General features: G+C 48.1%; 2 protein-coding genes across 16 annotated transcripts in view; one reads left to right on the forward strand and one right to left on the reverse strand.

Annotated features, from left to right (window-relative positions):
- LOC105607815 (DNA-directed RNA polymerase III subunit RPC6-like) overlaps nucleotides 1–20,687 on the reverse strand; it is a 128,962-nt gene that overhangs the window by 12,950 nt on the left and 95,325 nt on the right. For 6 of the 13 annotated variants that reach the window (XR_009595533.1, XR_009595535.1, XR_009595543.1 and 3 more), the window contains one exon: nucleotides 863–4,624. The gene's annotated coding sequence lies outside the window, so the exon portion shown is untranslated. Of the gene's footprint in view, nucleotides 1–363; nucleotides 4,625–20,687 lie in introns of those variants that run through there. The other 7 variants (XR_009595532.1, XR_009595537.1, XR_009595531.1 and 4 more) reach the window with 2 other exon arrangements.
- ALOX15 (arachidonate 15-lipoxygenase) lies at nucleotides 8,676–17,358 on the forward strand. 3 transcript variants are annotated; one of them, XR_006061156.2, is made up of 15 exons: nucleotides 8,676–8,837; nucleotides 10,197–10,401; nucleotides 10,663–10,744; nucleotides 10,830–10,952; nucleotides 11,111–11,214; nucleotides 11,397–11,557; nucleotides 12,417–12,560; nucleotides 12,720–12,929; nucleotides 14,503–14,589; nucleotides 14,674–14,843; nucleotides 15,018–15,139; nucleotides 15,687–15,787; nucleotides 15,909–16,076; nucleotides 16,181–16,747; nucleotides 16,792–17,358. XR_006061156.2 is itself a non-coding variant. In XM_042255628.1 (14 exons), the coding sequence occupies exons 1-14, from the start codon at nucleotides 8,703–8,705 to the stop codon at nucleotides 16,358–16,360; spliced, it is 1,992 nt and encodes a 663-aa protein (XP_042111562.1). In that variant the 5' UTR covers nucleotides 8,676–8,702; the 3' UTR covers nucleotides 16,361–17,358. The 3 variants fall into 3 exon arrangements, 2 of the variants coding, with proteins under 2 accessions (XP_042111562.1, XP_042111563.1); XM_042255628.1 differs by having other exon boundaries at nucleotides 16,181–17,358; XM_042255629.1 differs by lacking the exons at nucleotides 10,830–10,952; nucleotides 11,111–11,214; nucleotides 11,397–11,557 and having other exon boundaries at nucleotides 10,663–10,829; nucleotides 16,181–17,358.

Genomic DNA, 20,687 nt, shown 5'->3' on the forward strand with positions numbered 1-20,687 from the left:
GAGTACTAGCTGCCTAGAGAACTTGCTTGGCTTTAGAGCAAACGCTGCACTTCCCTTCACTACAACCTTGTGTCAGTAGATTGACTTTATTGCACCCAGGTGAGCAGACCCAAGTTTGGTTTGGTAACGGTCACAATTGATTAAATCATTGGTGATTGATCCAACCTCCAGCTGTTCTCCTCTCCCCAAAAGTCAGGTCAATTGGATGGAAATTCCAACCATCTAATTACTTAGTCGCCTTCTCTAGCGCCCAGCTCCCATCCTTAGGGCCTTTCCCAAAAGTCACTTTATTGACAGTAAAAACATCTTATTGCTCTTATCATTTAGGAAATTCCAAGCATTCTAGGAACTCTGTGCCAGAAATGGGGATGAAGACCAAATACATATTTATTAAAATCACAACATTAATATATCTATTAAATAAATTGAATTTATAGTTAAAAACCTTCCAACAATAAAAACTCCAGGTCCAGAGAGCTTTGCTACCAGACGTTTGGGGGTGAAATAATACCAGTTCTACACAAAATCTTCTGGGAACCACAAGAGAGAAGACTCCCCAGTTCATTTGATGAAGCCAGTCTTACCGAATCACTGAAGCCAGGTAAAACTGCTGAACCAGTTTCGTTCATCCGACGCACAGCCAGCCAAACACTGAGATGCCGAGGTTTGTGGTAGAGGAAGGATTTATTCACAGAGCAGCCAAATGAAGAGAACAAACCTCAGCTCTACCTCCCTCAACGCGAGAGGCTTGAGGTGTTTATAAGATGCAGCTGGGAGTGGGGCGCATGGGGAGCATAAGGAGCATGGAGAAAGGGGATGGAGATAAGCAAATATTCAACAAGCACCATTCTGCACAACTAACCTCGGGCTTCCTCATGGGATGCACGTCCAGAGAGTGGCAGCATAGCACATTCTGAGGCTGAAGCTCCCGGCCTTCTGACCTCAGAAGGTTGCTGGACATGCGCATATGCCCAGTTGGTCTGTAGGTAGTTCCTACCGGCTCTAGCTTGAACTGGGAACAGCTGACTCCAAGTTTCTGAAAAAACAACTTGGGCAAACACCTTATTGTTTAGGCTACATGATGCTTGGAGGACATGCAAGTTTTTGCAGAACCGAAGCAAGCCTGCTGTATAGCACAGGAAACTCTAGTCAAAGCTCTTTGGTGACCTAAATGGAAAGGAAATCCATAAAAGAGGGGATATATGTATATGTATAGCTGATTCACCTTGCTGTACAGCAGAATCTAACACAACATTGTAAAACAACTATACTCCAATAACAATGAATAATAAAAAGAAGAAGATGTGCTGGAACACCATTTCCATGTGCAATCACATGCAAAAAAAAAAAAAAAATCAGCCTTGGCCCATTCCTCACACTTCATACAAAAATTAACTTGGAATGGGTCACAGACCTAAATGCAAAATGTGAATAAATGGGAATTCCCTGGTAGTCCAGTGGTTAGGACTCAACGCTTTCACCATCATGATCCCTGGTCAAGGAAATAAGATCCTGCAAGCTGTGCAGCCAAAAACAAAAAAAGGGAAAAAGTAAAACTTCGAGAAGAAAGCACAGTAGAGAGACTCTGTGCAACCTCATAGACGGCGGCCCACCAGGCTCCCCAGTCCCTGGGATTCTCCAGGCAAGAACACTGGAGTGGGTTGCCATTTCCTTTTCCAATGCATGAAAGCATAGGAAAACACAATTCATAAAAGAGAAGTGTATCTCATTATAATTGAAAACTTCTGCTCTGCTGAAAACACCGATAAGAGATGAAAAGATATCCTCACTTCCTGAGACCTTGCTTGTTGAGAAAAAGTATTTGCAAATCACATAGCTTAGAAAGGTCTTATATATAGAATATATAAAACACTTTCAAAACAACGAGAAGCAACACAATAAAAAAAGTGGGCAAAAGATACTTCCCCAAGAAAGATATACAAGGGTCAAAGAAGGACATGAACAGATGCTCATAGTCATTAACGAAGTGTAAACTAAAACCATGATGGTATATACTTCTATATACCTACTAGGATGGCCAACACTCCCCGCCACCAGTCATTCCATCTCTGCCAGCTGTACTGGCAAGGATGCATTGAAACTGGAACCCTCCTCAAAAAAAATAAATAAATAAAATCAGGAACTGGAACTGCTTGTGAGAGACTGCTGCTGCTGCTAAGTCGCTTCAGTCGTGTCCGACTCCGTGCAACCCCATAGACGGCAGCCCATTAGGCTCCCCCGTCCCTGGGATTCTCCAGGCAAGAACACTGGAGTGGGTTGCCATTTCCTTCTCCAACGCATGAAAGTGAAAAGGGAAAGCGAGTTCGCTCAGTCGTGTCCGACTCTGCGACCCCATGGACTGCAGCCTACCAGGCTCCTCCATCCATGGGATTTTTCCAGGCAACAGTACTGGAGTGGGGTGCCATTGCCTTCTCTGAGTGAGAGACTGAATCAACACAAAGGCAATGACCAGAATTGTATAAAGAAACAGAGCCATGACCTACAACCTCTGAAGCAACCAGTCAGAGAAGTCAAACCACAACCTCTGTAGCAACTGGACCCAAACGGTCAAGACTTGGTCAGTAACTGCCAGCTTCCCTATTTTGCCCCTGTTTCCAATTTCAGATGAACCAGAGAAAGACATACTTGCTCCCCTAACCAATCACATAGGATGCCCCACTTCTTTTCAACTGGCCTACAATCTTTCCATGCTAACAGCTTCCAATCAGGAAATACCTAAAATCTTCCCTTTTTTCCTACCGTAAAGCTTTTGAACTACCCTGCTTGCCAAACTCTAGTGATAACGGCTGGTTCCCCTGCTATATAGTAAGCTCTGAGTAAACAGCCTGTTTGTTCTCATTTGGGCAATCTTTGTTTATTTCCTCATTGGTGGCAATGCAAAATGATAACCACTATTTGTAACTGTTGGGGGGTTTCTTATAAACACACACTTACCGTATGATCCAGCAATCTCACTCCTAGGTATTTATCCATAAGGAAACAAGTTCCTGTGTGCAAATCTTTATAGTAGTCTTATTTATAATCACCCAGAATATAAACAACCCAATGTTCTTCAAGTAGATAATGGAACCCTTTTCAGCAAAGAAACAGGATAGAGGATGATAATTTCAAGCATGTCATAAGTTTCCTGAAAAAAAAAAAAAAAAAAACCCGACTCTCCTAAGGAATGGGATGTCTACAGAGGCTGGTGAACACCAGTTGCTGAGGTGTTCTGCCACTACTTATTTCACCAGAGCATTTCTTAGGCCCCGCTGGCTCTAAGTTCACATAAAGCTTCCTGTCGAAACATCCAATTCGAGATTGTACATTCATTCTCTGAAAATTATATGGGTGATTTTAAAGTAACACAACTTCCCTTTATCTTTGAAGTGGATTCCCTGGGACCATAGAGGGTTCTGTGGAATTAGCATCAGTATCCTGGCATCAACCATCTAAGAGTTGGCAGTAGTGGGGAGGGTGTACTCTTTGCTCAGGATCAACGTATAGCTGGTTATATGCACCACCTTAGTTCATTGTGTTGTGTGTGTGTGTGTGTTTACACCACCTTAGTTCAAACTATCCTGGATAGATCCTCAAAATGTAGCATGATGATCAATTAGGAACACCCCTGTTCCTTACATTCTAGAGGAAATCTCCTTATACTCCTCAAACTTTAAAGGCCTAGAGAAATCCAAAAGGTCCCCTAAATTTCTGCGGACGTCTTCCACAGACGACTCGGTTTCGTCTCAGTAAAACTCTGGCGTCTGACCCCAACTCCCAACACGGGGATGGCTCCTGAACAAACTTAGATGCAAAATTCGGTTCACATCAGATCACATCACACCAAGTATTTCAGAACATTTATGGAAGGTCTGGAAGGTTTACTGGAGGAACCACACCACGCAGCACAGAATACTCAGCAATCTCTTTGACCTTCTGCCCCCTCCTACCTTTCTCCCATGACTGTTAGGAGCAATATTTATAATCAGTTAAGTTACATAGCTGGGTCCCACTTTGATGTAATAATACTTGTAAAATACAATGGAAACATAGGTTAAGGTCCTGATACTTTCTTCCACAATTTCAGCTGGCCCTACCCTACTTGAGCCTTAGTTTTGGATTTCTGAGCTGCAAAGCCTAGGATTGGAAAAGACTCCCATGAGTAGATCATGGCTGTGGGAAAAGACAAGCCATGCCTGTCCCTTTGATTGTGGCCAATGCGTCACCTGTTGACTGTTTGCCCTAAAACCCTGCTTAGCCCCTGTCTGAATTAGCTCAGGTGGGTGACCCTTCTTACTGTGTATGTGTGTTAGTTGTTCAGTTGTGTCCGAATCTGAGACCCCATGAACAATAGCCCACCAGGCTCCTCTATCCATGGAATTCTCCAGGCAAGAATACTAGATCGGGTTGCTGCTTCCTTCTCTGGGGGATCTTCCCAACACAGGGACTGAACCCAGGTCTCCCTCACTGCAGGCAGATTCTTTACCGTCTGAGCCACCAGAGAAGCCCATCCTTCTTACTACATCCGTGTTATTTGTTAACGCTTCGCTGATTGATCAGTTTTCTAATAGCACTTCCATGGACTTGGTTCAGTCTTCTCTTTTTCAACATTTGGAGTTTCATTCTGCAACCAAAGAAATAAGCAAGGTTGGTAACTGGTACCAATAAGGGAGAAATAGCTGAATAAGGGGCTTCCTGGGTAGTTCAACTGGTAAAGAATCCATCTGCAACGCAGGACATGCAGAAGACATCTTTTAGGACCTAGCTTCAGAAGTCATGTGCCATCACTTCTGCCATACTCCACTGGTTACAAAGACCAACTCTGATACAGTTTGGGAGGAGACTATGCAAAGGCATGAATACCCTGAGGTATGGGCCCCTGGGGGCTGCTCTGGAACCTGGCTACCACTGTATGCCCTCTGGCCCCCGATAATTCATATTCTTCCCACATGCCAAATACACCCATCCCTTCTCAAGGCACCCCAAAATCTAATCCCATTATTGTATCAGCCTGAAGCCCAGTGACATGAAAGTCACTCGGTTGTGTCCGACTCTTTGCAACCCCATGGACTATACAGTCCATGGAATTCTCCAGGCCAGAATACTGGAGCAGGTACCATTTCCTTTCTCCAGGGGATTTTCCCAACCCAAGGATTGAACCCAGGTCTCCCACATTGTGGGTGGATCTTTTACCAGCTGAGCCACAAGGGAAGCTCAAGAATCCTGGAGTGGGTAGCCTATCCCTTCTCCAGGGGATCTTCCCACCCCAGGAATAGAACCGGGGTCTTAACTGCATTGCACACAGATTCTTTACCAACTGAGCTATCAGGGAAGCCCTGAATTCCAGAATTCCATCATCTAAATCAGGTTCAGGCATAGATGAGGCTTCTCAAGTATATAGCCTTAAGCATTGTTTCTCCAGTGAAATTCCTCTCCTTCTGAAGATCTGTGAACTAAAGAGGAAGTCAACTGCCTCCCCACCTCCCCATCCCCTATATGAGGGTGGAAAAGGCATAAGGTAACCTAGTCACATTCAGAGTATATCATGAGAAACTCTGGGCTGGAAGAAGCACAAGCTGGAATCAAGATTGCCGGGAGAAATATCAATAACCTCAGATATGCAGATGACACCACCCTTATGGCAGAAAGTGAAGAGGAGCTAAAAAGCCTCTTGATGAAAGTGAAAGAGGAAAGCGAAAAAGTTGGCTTAAAGCTCAACATTCAGAAAACGAAGATCATGGCATTTGGTCCCATCACTTCATGGGAAATAGATGGGAAACAGTGAAAACAGTGGCAGACTTTATTTTGGGGGGCTCCAAAATCACCACAGATGGTGATTGCAGCCATAAAATTAAAAGACGCTTACTCCTTGGAAGGAAAGTTATGACCAACCTAGATAGCATATTCAAAAGCAGAGACATTACTTTGCCAATAAAGGTCCGTCTAGTCAAGGCTATGGTTTTTCCTGTGGTCATGTATGGATGTGAGAGTTGGACTGTAAAGAAAGCTGAGTGCCGAAGAATTGATGCTTTTGAATTGTGGTGTTGGAGAATACTCTTGAGAGTCCCTTGGACTGCAAGGAGATCCAACCAGTCCATTCTGAAGGAGATCAACCCTGGGTGTTCTTTGGAAGGGATGATGCTAAAGCTGAAACTCCAGTACTTTGGCCACTTCATGCAAAGTGTTGACTCATTGGAAAAGACTCTGATGCTGGGAGGGATTGGGGGCCGGAGGAGAAGGGGACGACCGAGGATGAGATGGCTGAATGGCATCACGGACTCGATGGAAGTGAGTCTGGGTGAACTCCAGGAGTTGGTGATGGACAGGGAGGCCTGGCATGCTGCAAGTCATGGGGTCGCAAAGAGTCAGGCACAACTGACCGACTGAACTGAACTGAACCTAGTCATTCGTATTCAAAGGGGGAGGGAAGGATCTCCCTGGTGGTCCAGTGGTTAAGACATCCTTGATCAGGCAATTAGATCCCACATGCAGCAACTAGGTTCATTTTTTAAATTCTGAAAAGAAAAACAAAACAAATAAAAAACCAAAAGTAGGGGAAATGTCCTGGGTTTGCTTTATTTTTTTTTCAGCTGTGCCGTGCTGCATATGGGATCTTAGTTCTTGCCGTCTCTACAGTGGAAGTTCGGAGTCCGAACCACTGGACTGATAGGGAAGTCCCTCAATCACACTTTTAATCTGAAGAAAGTATTATGTTCGTTCTATTGCTACAGGTAGTGACTTTTATCCACTATATTTCAATTTTTCTGAATTTCATTTAGAAAAGAAAACTTGAACTTTGGTTTGGGGGCTTCCCTTTTAGTCACACTTGATTATAGTTACTGCATTTATGATAGCATTTCTCTTATAGCCTTGAATCTTGTTCAAGATTAAATTTTTGAGATTACGAAAATAACTCATGCTTCTCTAAACATTTGAAAAATTCTAAAGTATGTAAAAAATGAAAGTCTCTTCTCCACCTTTTCCCACTCCATAGAAATAATCCTTGCTAATACTTTGATGTCCACTCTTTCAGCTATTTTTCTATGCTTATTGTGGACACATATTATGCTCATTGTTGACAGAGTTTTTAAAGTTTGAGGAAAATTTTTGTCATTGGAGAGGACACCCCACAAATATCCATATTTTACTTAATGCCTGACTTACTAAACATACATCTATAAACAGAACTTTGAAAAATACATTTAATTTTTTATTTTTTTATTGAAGGATCATTGCTTTACAGAATTTTGTTGTTTTCTGTCAAACTTCAACATGAATCAGTCATAGGTCTACATATATCCACTCCCTTTTGAACCTCCCTCCCATCTGCCACCCCATCCCATCCATATTTTAATACTTAAACATTAATTGCAGAGTTTATTAAATTTCCTTAAAAAACTCTAAACTGTGATTACAAATTTAATATGATTTTTTTGAATACACTTTAAATAGTACAGGAAAGAATCACAAAGGCAATGATTAAAAGATTTGCTGTCGTTATATCTATTTTCGAACACCAATATCATGGATTTAATTACTTCGTTGGTTTTCTTTGTTCTTGTTTTCTTCTAGGAATAAGATACTTTCTTAAGGTTGTTAAAATATTTCAGATATTTTCTTGGTGTTACCGAAATTTTGCCAGATTCCCTCATTCCCTCCAAAGAATATTGTCTCAGATCCTCAAATGCACTGAAGCTACAGAATCTCAGGCTTCGCAGCAGGTTGATTCATGCTTGGGCATCCGAGGCTTGTTTCTCCCAAGGAGCTATCTTTGCTCCAGTAAAACTTCTCCTGTCACCTCAAAATTTCATTTTCTACATAACTTTTTAATTTCCGCAATCTCTCTTTCTCCTCTGAAATGATGGATTCCTTTAGTTTCACTTGGCCAGAGTCTGGAATTCCTGATTTGGTCATAATGACAAATTGACTTATGTATGCATTGCTAATATCTTGTTATGGTTAAGAGCACGTCTAGTGCACCCATCTCCTGGAAGAGGAGGGCTGTGTCTGCTTCTCTTTAGGGCATGCGGCTAACTCAGCATCTCAGGACCCTCTTTCCCCTCGGTCACAGAGTGTGAGTGCCAGTGTTGGTTAACTGGTTGGACCTCCTTTCTACCTGGTTATTCTGGGCAGTCAGATGGACTGCTCCGTCTTTACTGTTCTTGGAACAGTTCTTATTCTTTTCCTGGGACTACTTGGCACACAAATGCTGTGATGACCACATCTCCTTGCCCTTTCCATCTTCCCTTGTAACCTTAAGCGCGACCCCTAGTAGAGGTGAGCCAACTTGGGAGGCACGCGTGTTCGTGAGTTTGCGTGTGTGTGTATGTTTAGATGGAGGGGCTTCCAGCCACATCATCTGTCTGCTGGGCCATATATCGATTCCTTCTTGCATGTTTTCTGCCCAGATCCTCATCTGCTTGCGCCTACCATCTTCCTCCCACCAAGATACTGGTTTGCGCGCCCTACACTCCGCTCGCCCGCCGCCAGGGCCCCGCCTTCCTGCCATCAGGGCTTAGCTCTGGGAGGCGCGGAGCCGGGGTGGGGGGGCGCGGGGGCAGAGAGGTCCAAATCGGGTTGGGTGGAGATCCGCTACCCACACCCTGAACTTCGCAAGGCTTTGGAGGGGCGGGGTCTCGCGAGGGGTTATTTGGCGTCCTCTCTGCTTCCCCCGCAGTAGGGGGGAAACGTCTGTGGGCAAGATGGGTCTCTACCGCGTCCGCGTGTCCACCGGGTCCTCGCTCTGCGCAGGCTCCAATAACCAGGTGCACCTGTGGCTGGTCGGCGAGCACGGGGAGGCGGCGCTCGGGGGGCGCCTGCGGCCGGCGAGGGGCAAGGTGAGCTGGCCAGGGCCGGGCGGGGTGCGCGGCGCCCCTGGCCCCCAGGCCCACGAGTCCTCGAGAAGAGCCGCGCCCCAGATGGCCTCAGCTTTCCCGGGCGGCTCCTGGCGCACGCCCCCAGCCCGGAGATCGCTCGGAGGCCGCTGGGTAAAGTGCTCAATAAGTGTTCTTGCTGCCCGGCCTGCTTGGAATTGGGATAGTCTCGTGGTTCTCGGTCTTTTCCGGAAACTCCGGGGTCCTTGGAGCGGACATCGGTCTCCTGTTTCCTCTTCTTAGAAGCTGCTATTTCAAATCTTCTGTAAGGTTGCTAGATCTCCGACCTTGCGGGCTTTATCTCCGGGATGGAGCGGGAATGGGGACGCGGGAAGCGGGGGAGAACCGAAGAAGCCGCCTGGTGACAGCACTCTTATTTCCCGGCCCACCCTGTTTCCCATCACGTCTACCTGGCATTCGCCCCTGGCTCCTGTTACTTTTTGCCTCCGCCGAGTCCCAGATTTCCATCTCCCATCCGGCTCTCCCCAAGAGCCCCAGACCCGACGTTTATCCCACGGACGCTTCAGAGTACCGTGCTCACGTGAGGTCCTCCCCTCTGCCCACCTCCCAAACCGGTCCTCTTTTCTCCCAGGTGCACTCGCGCCTCTGCCTCTTTTCGCCTGCGTCTAACCAAAAACCCGGTGTAGTCCAGTTCATCTCTTAGACATTTCTCGCACCCTTGCCCTGATGTCCATCCCACTCTGACGACCAGTGTCCCCTCGAGCCTACTACATCACCTTCTTCCTCTTCGCCCGCCTCATTGCTCCAGCTCCAACCCCTTCTGCAGCCAGCGATTTCTTCCCAATACATTCCCACCCTTAAAACATCCCCGCAGGGCTTCCCTGGGGGCCCAGTGGTAAAGAATCCACCTGCTAATGCAGGAGCCTTGGCTTCCATCCTTGGTCTGGGAAGATCCCACATGCCTCCGAGCAACTAAGGCCCTGAGCCACATTTATGGAGTCTGTGCTCCAGAGCCGGGGAGCCACAAGTGCTGAGCCCACGGCCCTGGTGACACGGTAGGGGGCCGCGGTAACTGTCTGGTCACCAGTGAGCTCGCCCAGGGTGCAGCCCAGTGCTCCGCACAATCAGGGACTTCGGGGAGTCACGCCCCGCTCCATCTTCTGTCCCCCACCTCACCTGGGGCTGAGGAATTCTGTGACCGAGGACGGGGTCGTGGAGCCAACTGCTTGGTGCGTGCGCCCGCTTCCTCTCTGGCTCTTTTTGCGCCGCTTTGCCAGAGGCCCAGAGGGAAGGGCGTCCAGGGCTCATCCGAGGATCCCTTCCAGAGAGCCCCGCTTGCTGATCCTCTTTTGTCGCCGGCAGGAGGTGGAATTCCAGGTGGACGTGTCCGAGTACCTGGGGCGGCTGCTGTTCGTGAAATTGCGCAAACGGCACTTCCTCTCGCAAGATGCGTGGTTCTGCAATTGGATCTCCGTGCAGGGACCCGGGGCCAGTGGGAACGAGTTCAGGTTCCCGTGCTATCGCTGGGTGGAGGGCGATGGCATCCTGAGCCTGCCCGAGGGCACCGGTGAGCCGCGGGGGGCTTGGGAGTGTAAGAAGCCTGGGGCTGGAGAGAAGTTAAGGGGGAGGGGAGAAGGGAGCGTGGCCTTTGGGGTCACAGAAGAGGCAGGACGCAGCAGCTGGCACAGGGCAGTGGAGGCTGGGAGAGGGCAGAGATGCTGAAGGGTCAGGGGCCAGCCACAGGGGTGGGCCGAGGGTCCCCTGGTAGGGACAGGGGAGAGGCTCTCAGGAGGAGCCTTATAGCCAGTGCCCTTCTCCCCACTTTCAGGTCGCACCGTGGTCGATGACCCTCAAGGTCTGTTCAAGAAACACAGGGAAGAGGAGCTGGTAGAGAGAAGGAAGCTGTACCGGTCAGCCCCACCCCTGCCTCCTGGCCCCACCGGCGAGCTGCCGACCCTTTCCCAGTACCAATGCCTGGTTTCTTTTCCACTGCAGGTGGGGTAACTGGAAGGACGGGTTAATTCTGAATATAGCTGGGGCCACAATAAATGACCTTCCTGTAGATGAGAGATTTCTAGAGGACAAAAGAATTGACTTCGAGGCCTCACTGACCAAGGGGTAAGAACAAGGCAGGCTGGGTAACAGGGATATTTCCTGGTCCAGTGGTCAGTCCAGGCTTATGGATTTCACAGGGCTGGACCAGCCCAAGAGGGATGCACGGGGTTGTAAAGTTTGATTCTGAGAATAACAGACTCTTCACCCATCCTTCCTCAAAGGCTGGCAGACCTAGCCATCAAAGACTCTTTAAACATTCTGACTTGCTGGAAAAGTCTGGATGACTTCAACAGGATTTTCTGGTGTGGCCAGAGCAAGCTGGCTGGTTAGTACCCCTACCCCAGTATTTATCCCAAGACCCTTACTGCCAGATCCTACCCATTCTAGGGAACCAGGGATGGGAGACCAGAGGCCTGGTAGGCTGGGATCAAGTGGGGATGGTTCAGTGGGGGTAGGAAGGACCAGGAGCTCAGATCCCACAGCAAGCTCCACAAATGCCATCCCCAGAGCGGGTGCGGGACTCCTGGAAGGAGGATGCCTTATTTGGGTACCAGTTTCTCAACGGCGCCAACCCCATGTTGCTGAGACGCTCTGTTCGCCTTCCTGCCCGCCTGGAGTTTCCTCCAGGGATGGGGGAGCTGCAGGCCGAGCTGGAGAAGGAGCTCCAGGTGAGCACAGAAGAGCCCTCAGGAGACGGCACAGAGGAATGGGGGTGGGGTCAGCGTTTGTGCTGCTGCAGGGTCCACTGTGGACCCAGCCTGCTGCCGGATGGCAAGACGGAATTCCACAGTAGAAATCTTGACTGATCCTGGGGTGACCCTCCATGACTCTCCTCTCCTAATGAGAACAGCATGCTGTGGAGGGAGAATATGTGATGGGTGACAGAGTCAAAATGAGGAGCTATAACTGGGGATTTAGGGAGAGTGTGGAGTAAGAGAATCAGGATCAGGGCTGGGGCTTTTGATGGGGTCAGCACGGAGCAATTCAGAGAGAAAACTCAGGCGACTTTACTAGTGGTCCAGTGGTAAAGAATCCTCCTTCCAATGCAGGGGACGTGTGTTCGAACCTTGGTCGGGGAACTAAGAAATCACTTGCTGTGATGCAACTAAGCCCGCATGCCGCAACTAGAGAAAGCCCGGGTGCTGCAAGGGAGGGCCTTAGTGTTAATGAGTATGAAGAGCTTTAGAGTCACCCAGCACAGCTCCCCCCAGATAACAGTACATTTGAAAAACAGAAAACTCATGAGATTTTGGTGAGACAGACTTGAGCTTGAATCTTGGCTCTGCTGTTTTATAAGCTGTGTGACTTCAGGCAACATATCTATCCTCTCTGACCATCGGTTTCCTCTTGCATAAACCTGGGGCTAATTCAAGGGCACCTAAGAATTATATGAGGCCATAAGTACAGGAACCATTACCCAGTATTAAATAGGTGATGGAAACAAGTTAGTTCTTTCTTCCTTTGGGGAATCAAGGCAGGAAGAGATGCCTTATGTTGATGTAGCCCTTGCCCTCTGCCCCCATTCAGCAAGGCACGCTATTTGAAGCCGACTTCTCCTTGCTGGATGGGATCAAGGCCAACATCATCCTGTGTACCCAGCAGTATGTTGCTGCCCCTCTGGTTATGCTGAAGCTGCAGCCCGATGGGAAACTCTTACCCATGGTCATCCAGGTGAGAGGACCCGGGCTGTAGGGGAGCGGTAGTGGTCAGATAGAGAATGCTAAGTGACTTTGAAGAGAGAGGGAAGCGTTTAAACATGCAAGGGGCGCGGGAGTCTGCTGTGCACTGGCCCTCACCCCTCCCTCCCCCCCACTTTTGTCCTTGCTCCAGCTCCAACTGCCACACAAGGGGTCCCCACCACCCCTGCTTTTCCTGCCCACGGATCCCCCGATGACCTGGCTCCTGGCCAAATGCTGGGTCCGGAGCTCTGACTTCCAGCTTCACGAGCTGCACTCTCATCTCCTGAGGGGACATTTGATGGCTGAGGTCATGGCTGTGGCCACCAGGAGGTGCCTTCCGTCTATACATCCTATGTTCAAGGTAACACTTTAAGCCACGTCCCCCCCCGCCCCCAAACTCTCTACCCTACAGTGAGGTTCCATCTCTGGAGGCACCTTCTCTGTGGAATCTCAGCGTTCGGGGAGAAAACCAATAAAAGACAAGTGAACAAGACGTGAGAGCGTGGCTTGCTCTGCATTTTTAACGTTGATATCACTTGCTGAGGAGATAAAAGTGGCTCCCTAATGGGGTGGGGAGTGGTGGGAGGGTGAAGGGTGGGGAGTGAGAAATCTTACACTTTTTATGTATAAAGCACAGTTACATATACAGTATATACACAGAATACTCAATGACTGAGGATTCCCTCAACAAGAGGGGACCGTGCAAATAACAGAAGACTTTTCCAGTCAGTTTTGAAGGGTTCTCAAATAGAACCCTTCACAAAGGCCAGTTATAGGGGCTCAGGTCAACAAGAGCAGCCTGGCTTATTACAGTGAGAACAGAGTGTTCATCCATTAACTTTTCTTGAGAGTCTCTGACATGGCAAAAAAAAAAAAAATGCCATTCTAGATGCCAGTGCTAAGCAAGACAGGCGAGGTCCTAGTCTTTGGGGGTTGTCATTTCCATTATGGGCTACCAGACAGCATTATAATGGATCAGCTGTGATGAGTCCACTGCAGAGAATCAGAGCAGGGTGATGTGACAGTGAGCTTAGACTGGGTGGTTGGGAAATGCTCCTTTAAGGAGGTGGAAGAGAGAATGAACTTATATGGATGGACTTCCCTGGTGGTCCAGTGATTAAGAATCCCTCTGCCAGTGCAGGGGACATGGGTTCAATTCTCGGTTCAGGAAGATGCTGAGGAGTAAGCCCGTGGAGCACAGATACTGAGACCACATGCCCAGAGCCCATGCCCCACAACAAGAGAAGCCATCACAATGAGAAGTCCCTGCTCCCCAAGAGAGAATAGCTCCCCCTTGCCTCAACTAGTGAAAGCCCGAGTACAGCCAGGAAGACCTAGTGCAGCCAAAAACCAAGAAATAATAAAAAGAAATTACAGGGAGCCAGTCATAGGATGAGGAAGGGGCATATTGCTTTAGGCAGAGGGAACAAACAGTGCCAAGGTCCTGAGGCAGGAGCAAGCTTGGTGTGTCTGAAGGACAGAAAGAAAGTGAGTGTAATGGACAAAGGGGAGGGAACTGGGTGAAGTTCTGGAGGTAGTGGATTAGATCATGTTCTGGGGAAGGCAAAAAAATCTGTTTATTTTTTTGTATACAGGACATACGTACATAGAGAACATTACAGATGGCATATCTGTAGCACTAAATGTCATGGGGCAGGTGAGAATACAAAAAAAAAATATCTAAGAAGCCTCCTTAGAGAAGTGATAATGAAAAAAAGGTGGAGAAATGTTGAGCTAGACCTTGGTCTTCCACGAAGAGAAAAGAAGAATGGCTTCCTTCAATTATCAAAGAACATTATTGTCGAGAGGCCACTGGTCTTCTGTCTGCTTTTCCTGAGGACTTGGCACTTTTCCTGCTTTTCAGCCCATATTTCCTTCAGGGACCAGCCACAGCTGTCTTCTGACCCTGTCCTTCCCTGTTCCTCTCCCTCCAGCTTCTTATTCCACACCTGCGATACACCATGGAAATTAACATCCGGGCCAGGACTGGGCTGGTCGCTGACAAGGGAGTCTTCGACCAGGTACCAGGAGAGGAAGTGGGATTCACGCTCCCTCTGGCCTGAGGGCAGGTGGATTTGCCTGACCATGCTGTCTTTGCTCCTCAGGTGGTGAGCACAGGTGGGGGCGGCCACGTGGAGCTGCTCCAGCGAGCAGGAGCCTTTCTAACCTATAGCTCCTTCTGTCCCCCTGATGACCTGGCTGACCGGGGGCTCCTGGGAGTCAAGTCTTCTTTCTATGCCCAAGATGCCCTGAGGCTCTGGGAAATTCTCTCTCGGTGAGGTGGGAGGAAGGCAGGGCTGGTGGTGGGGGGAGTCTGGGAGAAGAGGAGGTCTGTGCCCCAGCCAGGGGTCTGTGGGCCCTGGCCTGACCACGTGGGTAAGGAGTAGAGGGCCTGAGGGCTCCGTATTTGTCAGCCTCCACTCTCCCACCCTGACCCCTCTGCTGGCAGCTACGTGGAGGGGATTGTGAGTCTCCACTATAAGACGGATGAGTCTGTGAGAGATGATGTTGAGCTGCAGGCCTGGTGTCGAGAGATCACTGAGATCGGGCTGCTGGGTGCCCAGGACCGAGGTAGGATGAGCCCCAAGACTCCAACATGTGACTCTTCCCTAGAACTTCCCCAGAATCTTCTCTACTTCTTATGGAACCTTCCAGAAGCATTTCCAACTCCTATGAACACACCCAAAGCTTTCCCAGACTCCTTTTCCTCTCAGCTAGAGGCAGGTCTCCATCCTGTGCAGGGGGAGCCCCTCTAGGTCCCAGATGCAGTGGGACCAGTGGTTGCTCTCCAAGAAAAAAACAGCAAAACAAACCCCTGATTTGTAGCATTTGCCCATCCCCGTGATGTAAATAGTCCCATCGTGGCTACCAGGGTGATGTCATTTGGTTTGCTAAATACTTGAACATTTGACATCCTTGGTCCCTGTGAGCCAGTGTGAGCTGCACCAGCACCCCACTGAGTGGGACCCTCCCAAAAATCTCCCTGCTTCCACCACCCCAGCCCACACTCAGTCACTCCCCACCGTGGTGTCTGAGAGCCCTTGGTCTCCTCCTCAGTTCCTACGAGCTCTGCCTCTAGCCTCGGCCTCCCAGCTTCTAACTCTCCTTTCCACTGCAGGGTTTCCCGTCACCCTGCAGTCCAAGGGCCAGCTGTGCCACTTCGTGACCATGTGTATCTTCACCTGCACTGGTCAGCACTCCTCCACTCACCTGGGCCAGGTACTCATCACAGAGGGCCAGCTGAGCATCTGTGCCTGGAGTGGGGAGGGGGCCACGTGCAGGCAGGCTAAGGGATTCTCCTGCTTAGCAGACAGTGAGTTTAGATATCTGCCCTTTGTAGCTGGACTGGTACGCTTGGGTCCCTAACGCACCCTGCACAATGCGGCTGCCCCCACCGACCACCAAAGATGTGACCCTGGAGAAAGTGATGGCGACACTGCCGAACTTCCATCAGGCTTCTCTCCAGATGTCCATCACTTGGCAACTGGGCAGACGCCAGCCCGTCATGGTGAGAGCTGGGTGCGGGTCCCGAGGAAGGGGACAGGCACAGGGAGGTGTGGCACTCCAAACTGCGGGGCTAAAGCTCTCAGCTGCCTTTTCTCTCTGTCCCAGGTGGCTCTGGGTCAGCATGAGGAAGAGTACTTCTCAGGCCCTGAGCCCAAGGCTGTGCTGAAGAAGTTCAGGGAGGAGCTGGCTGCCCTGGAAAAAGATATCGAGATCCGGAATGCCCAGCTGGACTGGCCCTACGAATACCTGCGGCCCAGCCTGGTGGAAAACAGCGTGGCCATATGAGTACCCCCAGCCGTGGGTTGTTTCAGCCCTCTTCCACCAACCACATCCTCTTCCCAACTTCCATCTTCCCCCAAATCACCTTTCCACTGTCCACACCCACCGTAAACAAATCTGACTTTAGATACACCACCTAGGGAAGTCATTCCCATTTCTTCCTCTCTGCCCTCGCCCTTCCTCCTTGATCATTCAGATCTCCCATTGAGCAGTAATAGCCACATTTATACAAACAGTTTCAAGAATAGAATAGGGTATCATACATATTACTCCATACCTTTAGAATCAAGTATGACTTTGAACCTAAGTTGAGTTTAATGACAAGAAAAATGGCATTTTAGACTAAGGAAAGAAAAGAATTTAGTCCAGACTCCTAAATCAAGGACTTCCCTGGTGGCTCAGCGTTAAAGAATCCACCTGCAATGCAGGAGATGCAGGTTTGGTCCCTGGGAGGGGAAGATCCCCTGGAGGAGGGCATGGCAACCTACTCCAGTAGTCTTGCCTGGGGAGATCCCACGGACAGAGCCTGGAGGGCTATGGTCCATTGGGTCACAAAGAGTTGAACACAACTGTAGTGACTAAGCATGCACACATGCATCCTAAGTCAAATACTGGCAGAAGAATATACAGCATAACTTTCTAACCGGGTGGGAATCACCACTTGTCCTGAAACCAGACACAACACAAAGCAATTAACACAGCAGTTCTCACAATTTTTATTTCAAGACTCACTCAGTTAGAAAATGATCAATGGAAGGAAACTGGTTAAACGACAGAAACTGCTCTCAGCTGGAGATATCTGGCCTCAGTGTTTTCCCCAAAGGATCCTTGTCTGTAACCCATTTGCACTTCATCAGTTGGGAAGCACCAAATAAAAATGATTAGCTGGAAAAGTACTAAAAATCTCATTATTTTAACAAGTAACAACAAAGGAGTCAGTAAAATCCAACTTCTGTATCTGATTAAAATTTTGGAAAAATAAACTAGGAAGTTTGATTTCTTAATATGATTGTCTGTGGATATTTTAAAATAGAAACTAACAGTAAACACAAGCCAGAAGTGTTTCCTTTACAGTATGATCAAAGTTGCTTCTTGCTTCTGATTCTGTTTAGTTTGGCAGAAGACATATGGGTGATGCTTGGTCTGATCCTTGAAGGAAGAATAGGAAATAAACAAGAGAGGTGGGAGTAGAGTTTAATGATGGGGTCTATCTCAGTTCAGTGCAGTTGCTCAGTTGTGTCTGACTCTTTGTAACCTCATGGACTGCAGCATGCCAGGCTTCCCTGCCCATCACCAACTCCTGGAGCTTGCTTAAACTCATGTCCATCAAGTAGGTGATGCCATCCAACCATCTCATCCTCTGTCATCCCCTTCTCCTCCTGCCTTCAATCTTTCCCAGCATCAGGGTCTTTTCCAAGGGGTCTGTCTGCTGCTGCTGCTAAGTTGCTTCAGTCGTGTCCAACTCTGTGCGACCCCATAGACGGCAGCCCACCAGGCTCCACCATCCCTGGGATTCTCCAGGCAAGAACACTGCAGTGGGTTGCCATTTCCTTCTCCAATGCATGCAAGTGAAAAGTGAAAGTGAAGCCGCTCAGTCGTGTTCAACTCTTGGCAACCCCATGGACTGCAGCCTACCAGGCTCCTCCATCCATGGGATTTTCCAGGCAGGAGCACTGGAGTGGGGTGCCATTGCCTTCTCCTAAGGGGTCTATCTAGGAGAACCCAAAGGGGCTTCCCTGGTGGCTCATATGGTAAAGAATCTGCCTGCAGTGCAGGACATCTAGGTTTGATCCGTGGGTCAGGAAGATCCCTTGGAGAAGGGAATGGCTACCCACTCCAGTATTCTTGCCTGGAAAGAGGGGCAGTCTCCAGAACAATGTGGTTCATTTCAGGAAATTAGGCTTGACCCTTAGGAAACAGCCACGGAAGAACTATAAGCAAAGCGAATGACAGGGTCCTGGAAGTCACACCCACAAAGGCATCCCTTCTCCTTGGAGGCTACACCCCCTTCTCCATAGAGGCCAGAGGGAGGTGGGGGAGACAGATTAGGAGTATAGGATTAAAATATAGAAACTACTATCCACAAAATAGATAACAAGGACTTACTGTATAGCACTGGGTATTACACCAAATATCTTGTAATAACCAGTAATGTAATATAACCTACAAAACCCCCCCCAAAAAACCTGGAATCACTCTGCTGTACACCTGAAACTAACACAATATTGTAAATCAACTATACTTTAATCAAAAAAAAAATAGTATGCTTGCCAAAGTTGTCAATCCTCCAAGGATTGGCACTATACATACTTCAAGGATAACAAAGAAAAACAATTTCCTTCAGAAAGGAGTATCTTTGAATTTGAGATATTATAAAGGTCATTGACACAAGCTGGAATCAAGATTGCCAGGAGAAATATCAATAACTTCAGATATGCAGATGACATCACCCTTAAGGCAGAAAGTGAAGAGGAACTAAAAAGCCTCTTGAGGAAAGTGAAAGAGGAGAGTGAAAAAGCTGGCTTAAAGCTCAACATTCAGAAAACGAAGATCATGGCATCCGGTCCCATCACTTCATGGGAAATAGATGGGAAACAGTGGAAACAGTGGCAGACTTTATTTTGGGGGGCTCCAAAATCACTGCAGATGGTGACTGCAGCCATGAAATTAAAAGACGCTTACTCCTTGGAAGAAAAGTTATGACCAACCTAGATAGTATATTCAAAAGCAGAGACATTACTTTGCCGACTAAGGTCTGTCTAGCCAAGGCTATGGTTTTTCCTGTGGTCACATATGGATGTGAGAGTTGGACTGTGAAGAAGGCTGAGCATCGAAGAATTGATGCGTTTGAACTGTGGTGTTGGAGAAGACTCTTGAGAGTCCCTTGGACTGCAAGGAGATCCAACCAGTCCATTCTGAAGGAGATCAACCCTGGGATTTCTTTGGGAGGAATGATGCTAAAGCTGAAGCTCCAGTACTTTGGCCACCTCATGCGAAGAGTTGACTCATTGGAAAAGACTCTGATGCTGGGAGGGATTGGGGGCAGGAGGAGAAGGGTACGACCGAGGATGAGATGGCTGGATGGCATCAAGGACTCGATGGATGCAACTCTGAGTGAACTCCTGGAGTTGGTGATGGACAGGGAGGCCTGGTGTGCTGCGATTCATGGGGTCACAAAGAGTCGGACACGACTGAGCGACTGAACTGAACTGAACTGAACTGAACTGATAAAGGTCATGAAATCTTCCAAGTTAAACAGAGTGTCTATTTTGTTTAATTATAAGAAATCAGTGAGCACTTGTAAAAACCTAAGATGACGAAGTGGCAAGAGGACTTCCTGGTGGTCAAGTGGCTAAGACCCCAAGCTCTCAACCTAGGGGCCCTGGTTCAGTCCCTGGTCAGGAACAAGATCCCTCATGCCCACGGGGCAAGAATTCACATGCCTCAAGGGAAAAAAAAAGGTCCTGCATGCTGTAACGAAGATGGAAGACCCCTTGTGCTGAAACTAAGACCCAGCATAGCAAATAAATGAATATTTTTTTACAAAAAGGAAAAGTGCAAAGAGGGTTAGATAGAGATAATACCAAATTGACAGTGTTCTATTTGTTAAGTTTTTAAAAAATTTTTGGCCATGCTGTGCAGCATGTGGGATCTTGGTTCCTCAAGCAGGGATGGAACCCACATCCCCTGCAGTGCAAGGCAGATTCTTAACCACTGGACCACCAGGGAAGTCCCCTAGATATGTCTTTTTAAAAGGCTAAAACAAATGTCACTTTCTAAATTCCCTATACTTGCTTTATAAGTCAGAAAAGTTACACCACACTATTATTTAAAAACATATAAAAGTGAGAAGGAAATGGCACCCCACTCCAGTACTCTTGCCTGGAGAATCCCATGGACAGAGGAGCCTGGCGGGCTACAGTCCATGGGGTTGCAAGAGTCGGACACAACTTAGTGATGAAACCATACGTGTTCAACCAAATTGGTACATTTAAAAAATCTTTATAAACCAGCTCTTACAAGTATTAGATAAAATTGAAAAATATGTGTAGCTATGAGTTATTCTATCTATACTATCTGGGTAGAAAGTTTTAAGATGGCATATATTTCTGACCCTGCCACTGGGAAAGGCTGAAGGCAAAACAAGAAGGAGCCAGCAGAGGAGGAGATGGTTAGAGAGCAGCACCAACTCCATCAACTTGAATTTGAGCAAACTCTGGGAGATGGTGGAGGACAGAGGAGGCTGGTGTGCTACAGTCCATGGGGTTACAAAGTGTCGGACACAGCTTAGCAACTGAAGGCCAACAATTTTTCTGAGGAATGCTTATTCTCA

Source organism: Ovis aries, chromosome 11, assembly GCF_016772045.2.
Source record: "Ovis aries strain OAR_USU_Benz2616 breed Rambouillet chromosome 11, ARS-UI_Ramb_v3.0, whole genome shotgun sequence".
Classification (NCBI taxonomy): Eukaryota; Metazoa; Chordata; class Mammalia; order Artiodactyla; family Bovidae; genus Ovis; species Ovis aries.

Excerpts from the sequence above, each read along its gene's own strand:
- ALOX15 (XM_042255628.1), top strand. The coding sequence starts at position 8,703 with ATGGGTCTCTACCGCGTCCGCGTGTCCACCGGGTCCTCGCTCTGCGCA. Across the intron at positions 10,402-10,662 it reads GAGCCTGCCCGAGGGCACCG|GTCGCACCGTGGTCGATGAC; the intron begins GTGAGCCGCGGG and ends CCCCACTTTCAG. Across the intron at positions 10,745-10,829 it reads GAGAGAAGGAAGCTGTACCG|GTGGGGTAACTGGAAGGACG; the intron begins GTCAGCCCCACC and ends TTTCCACTGCAG.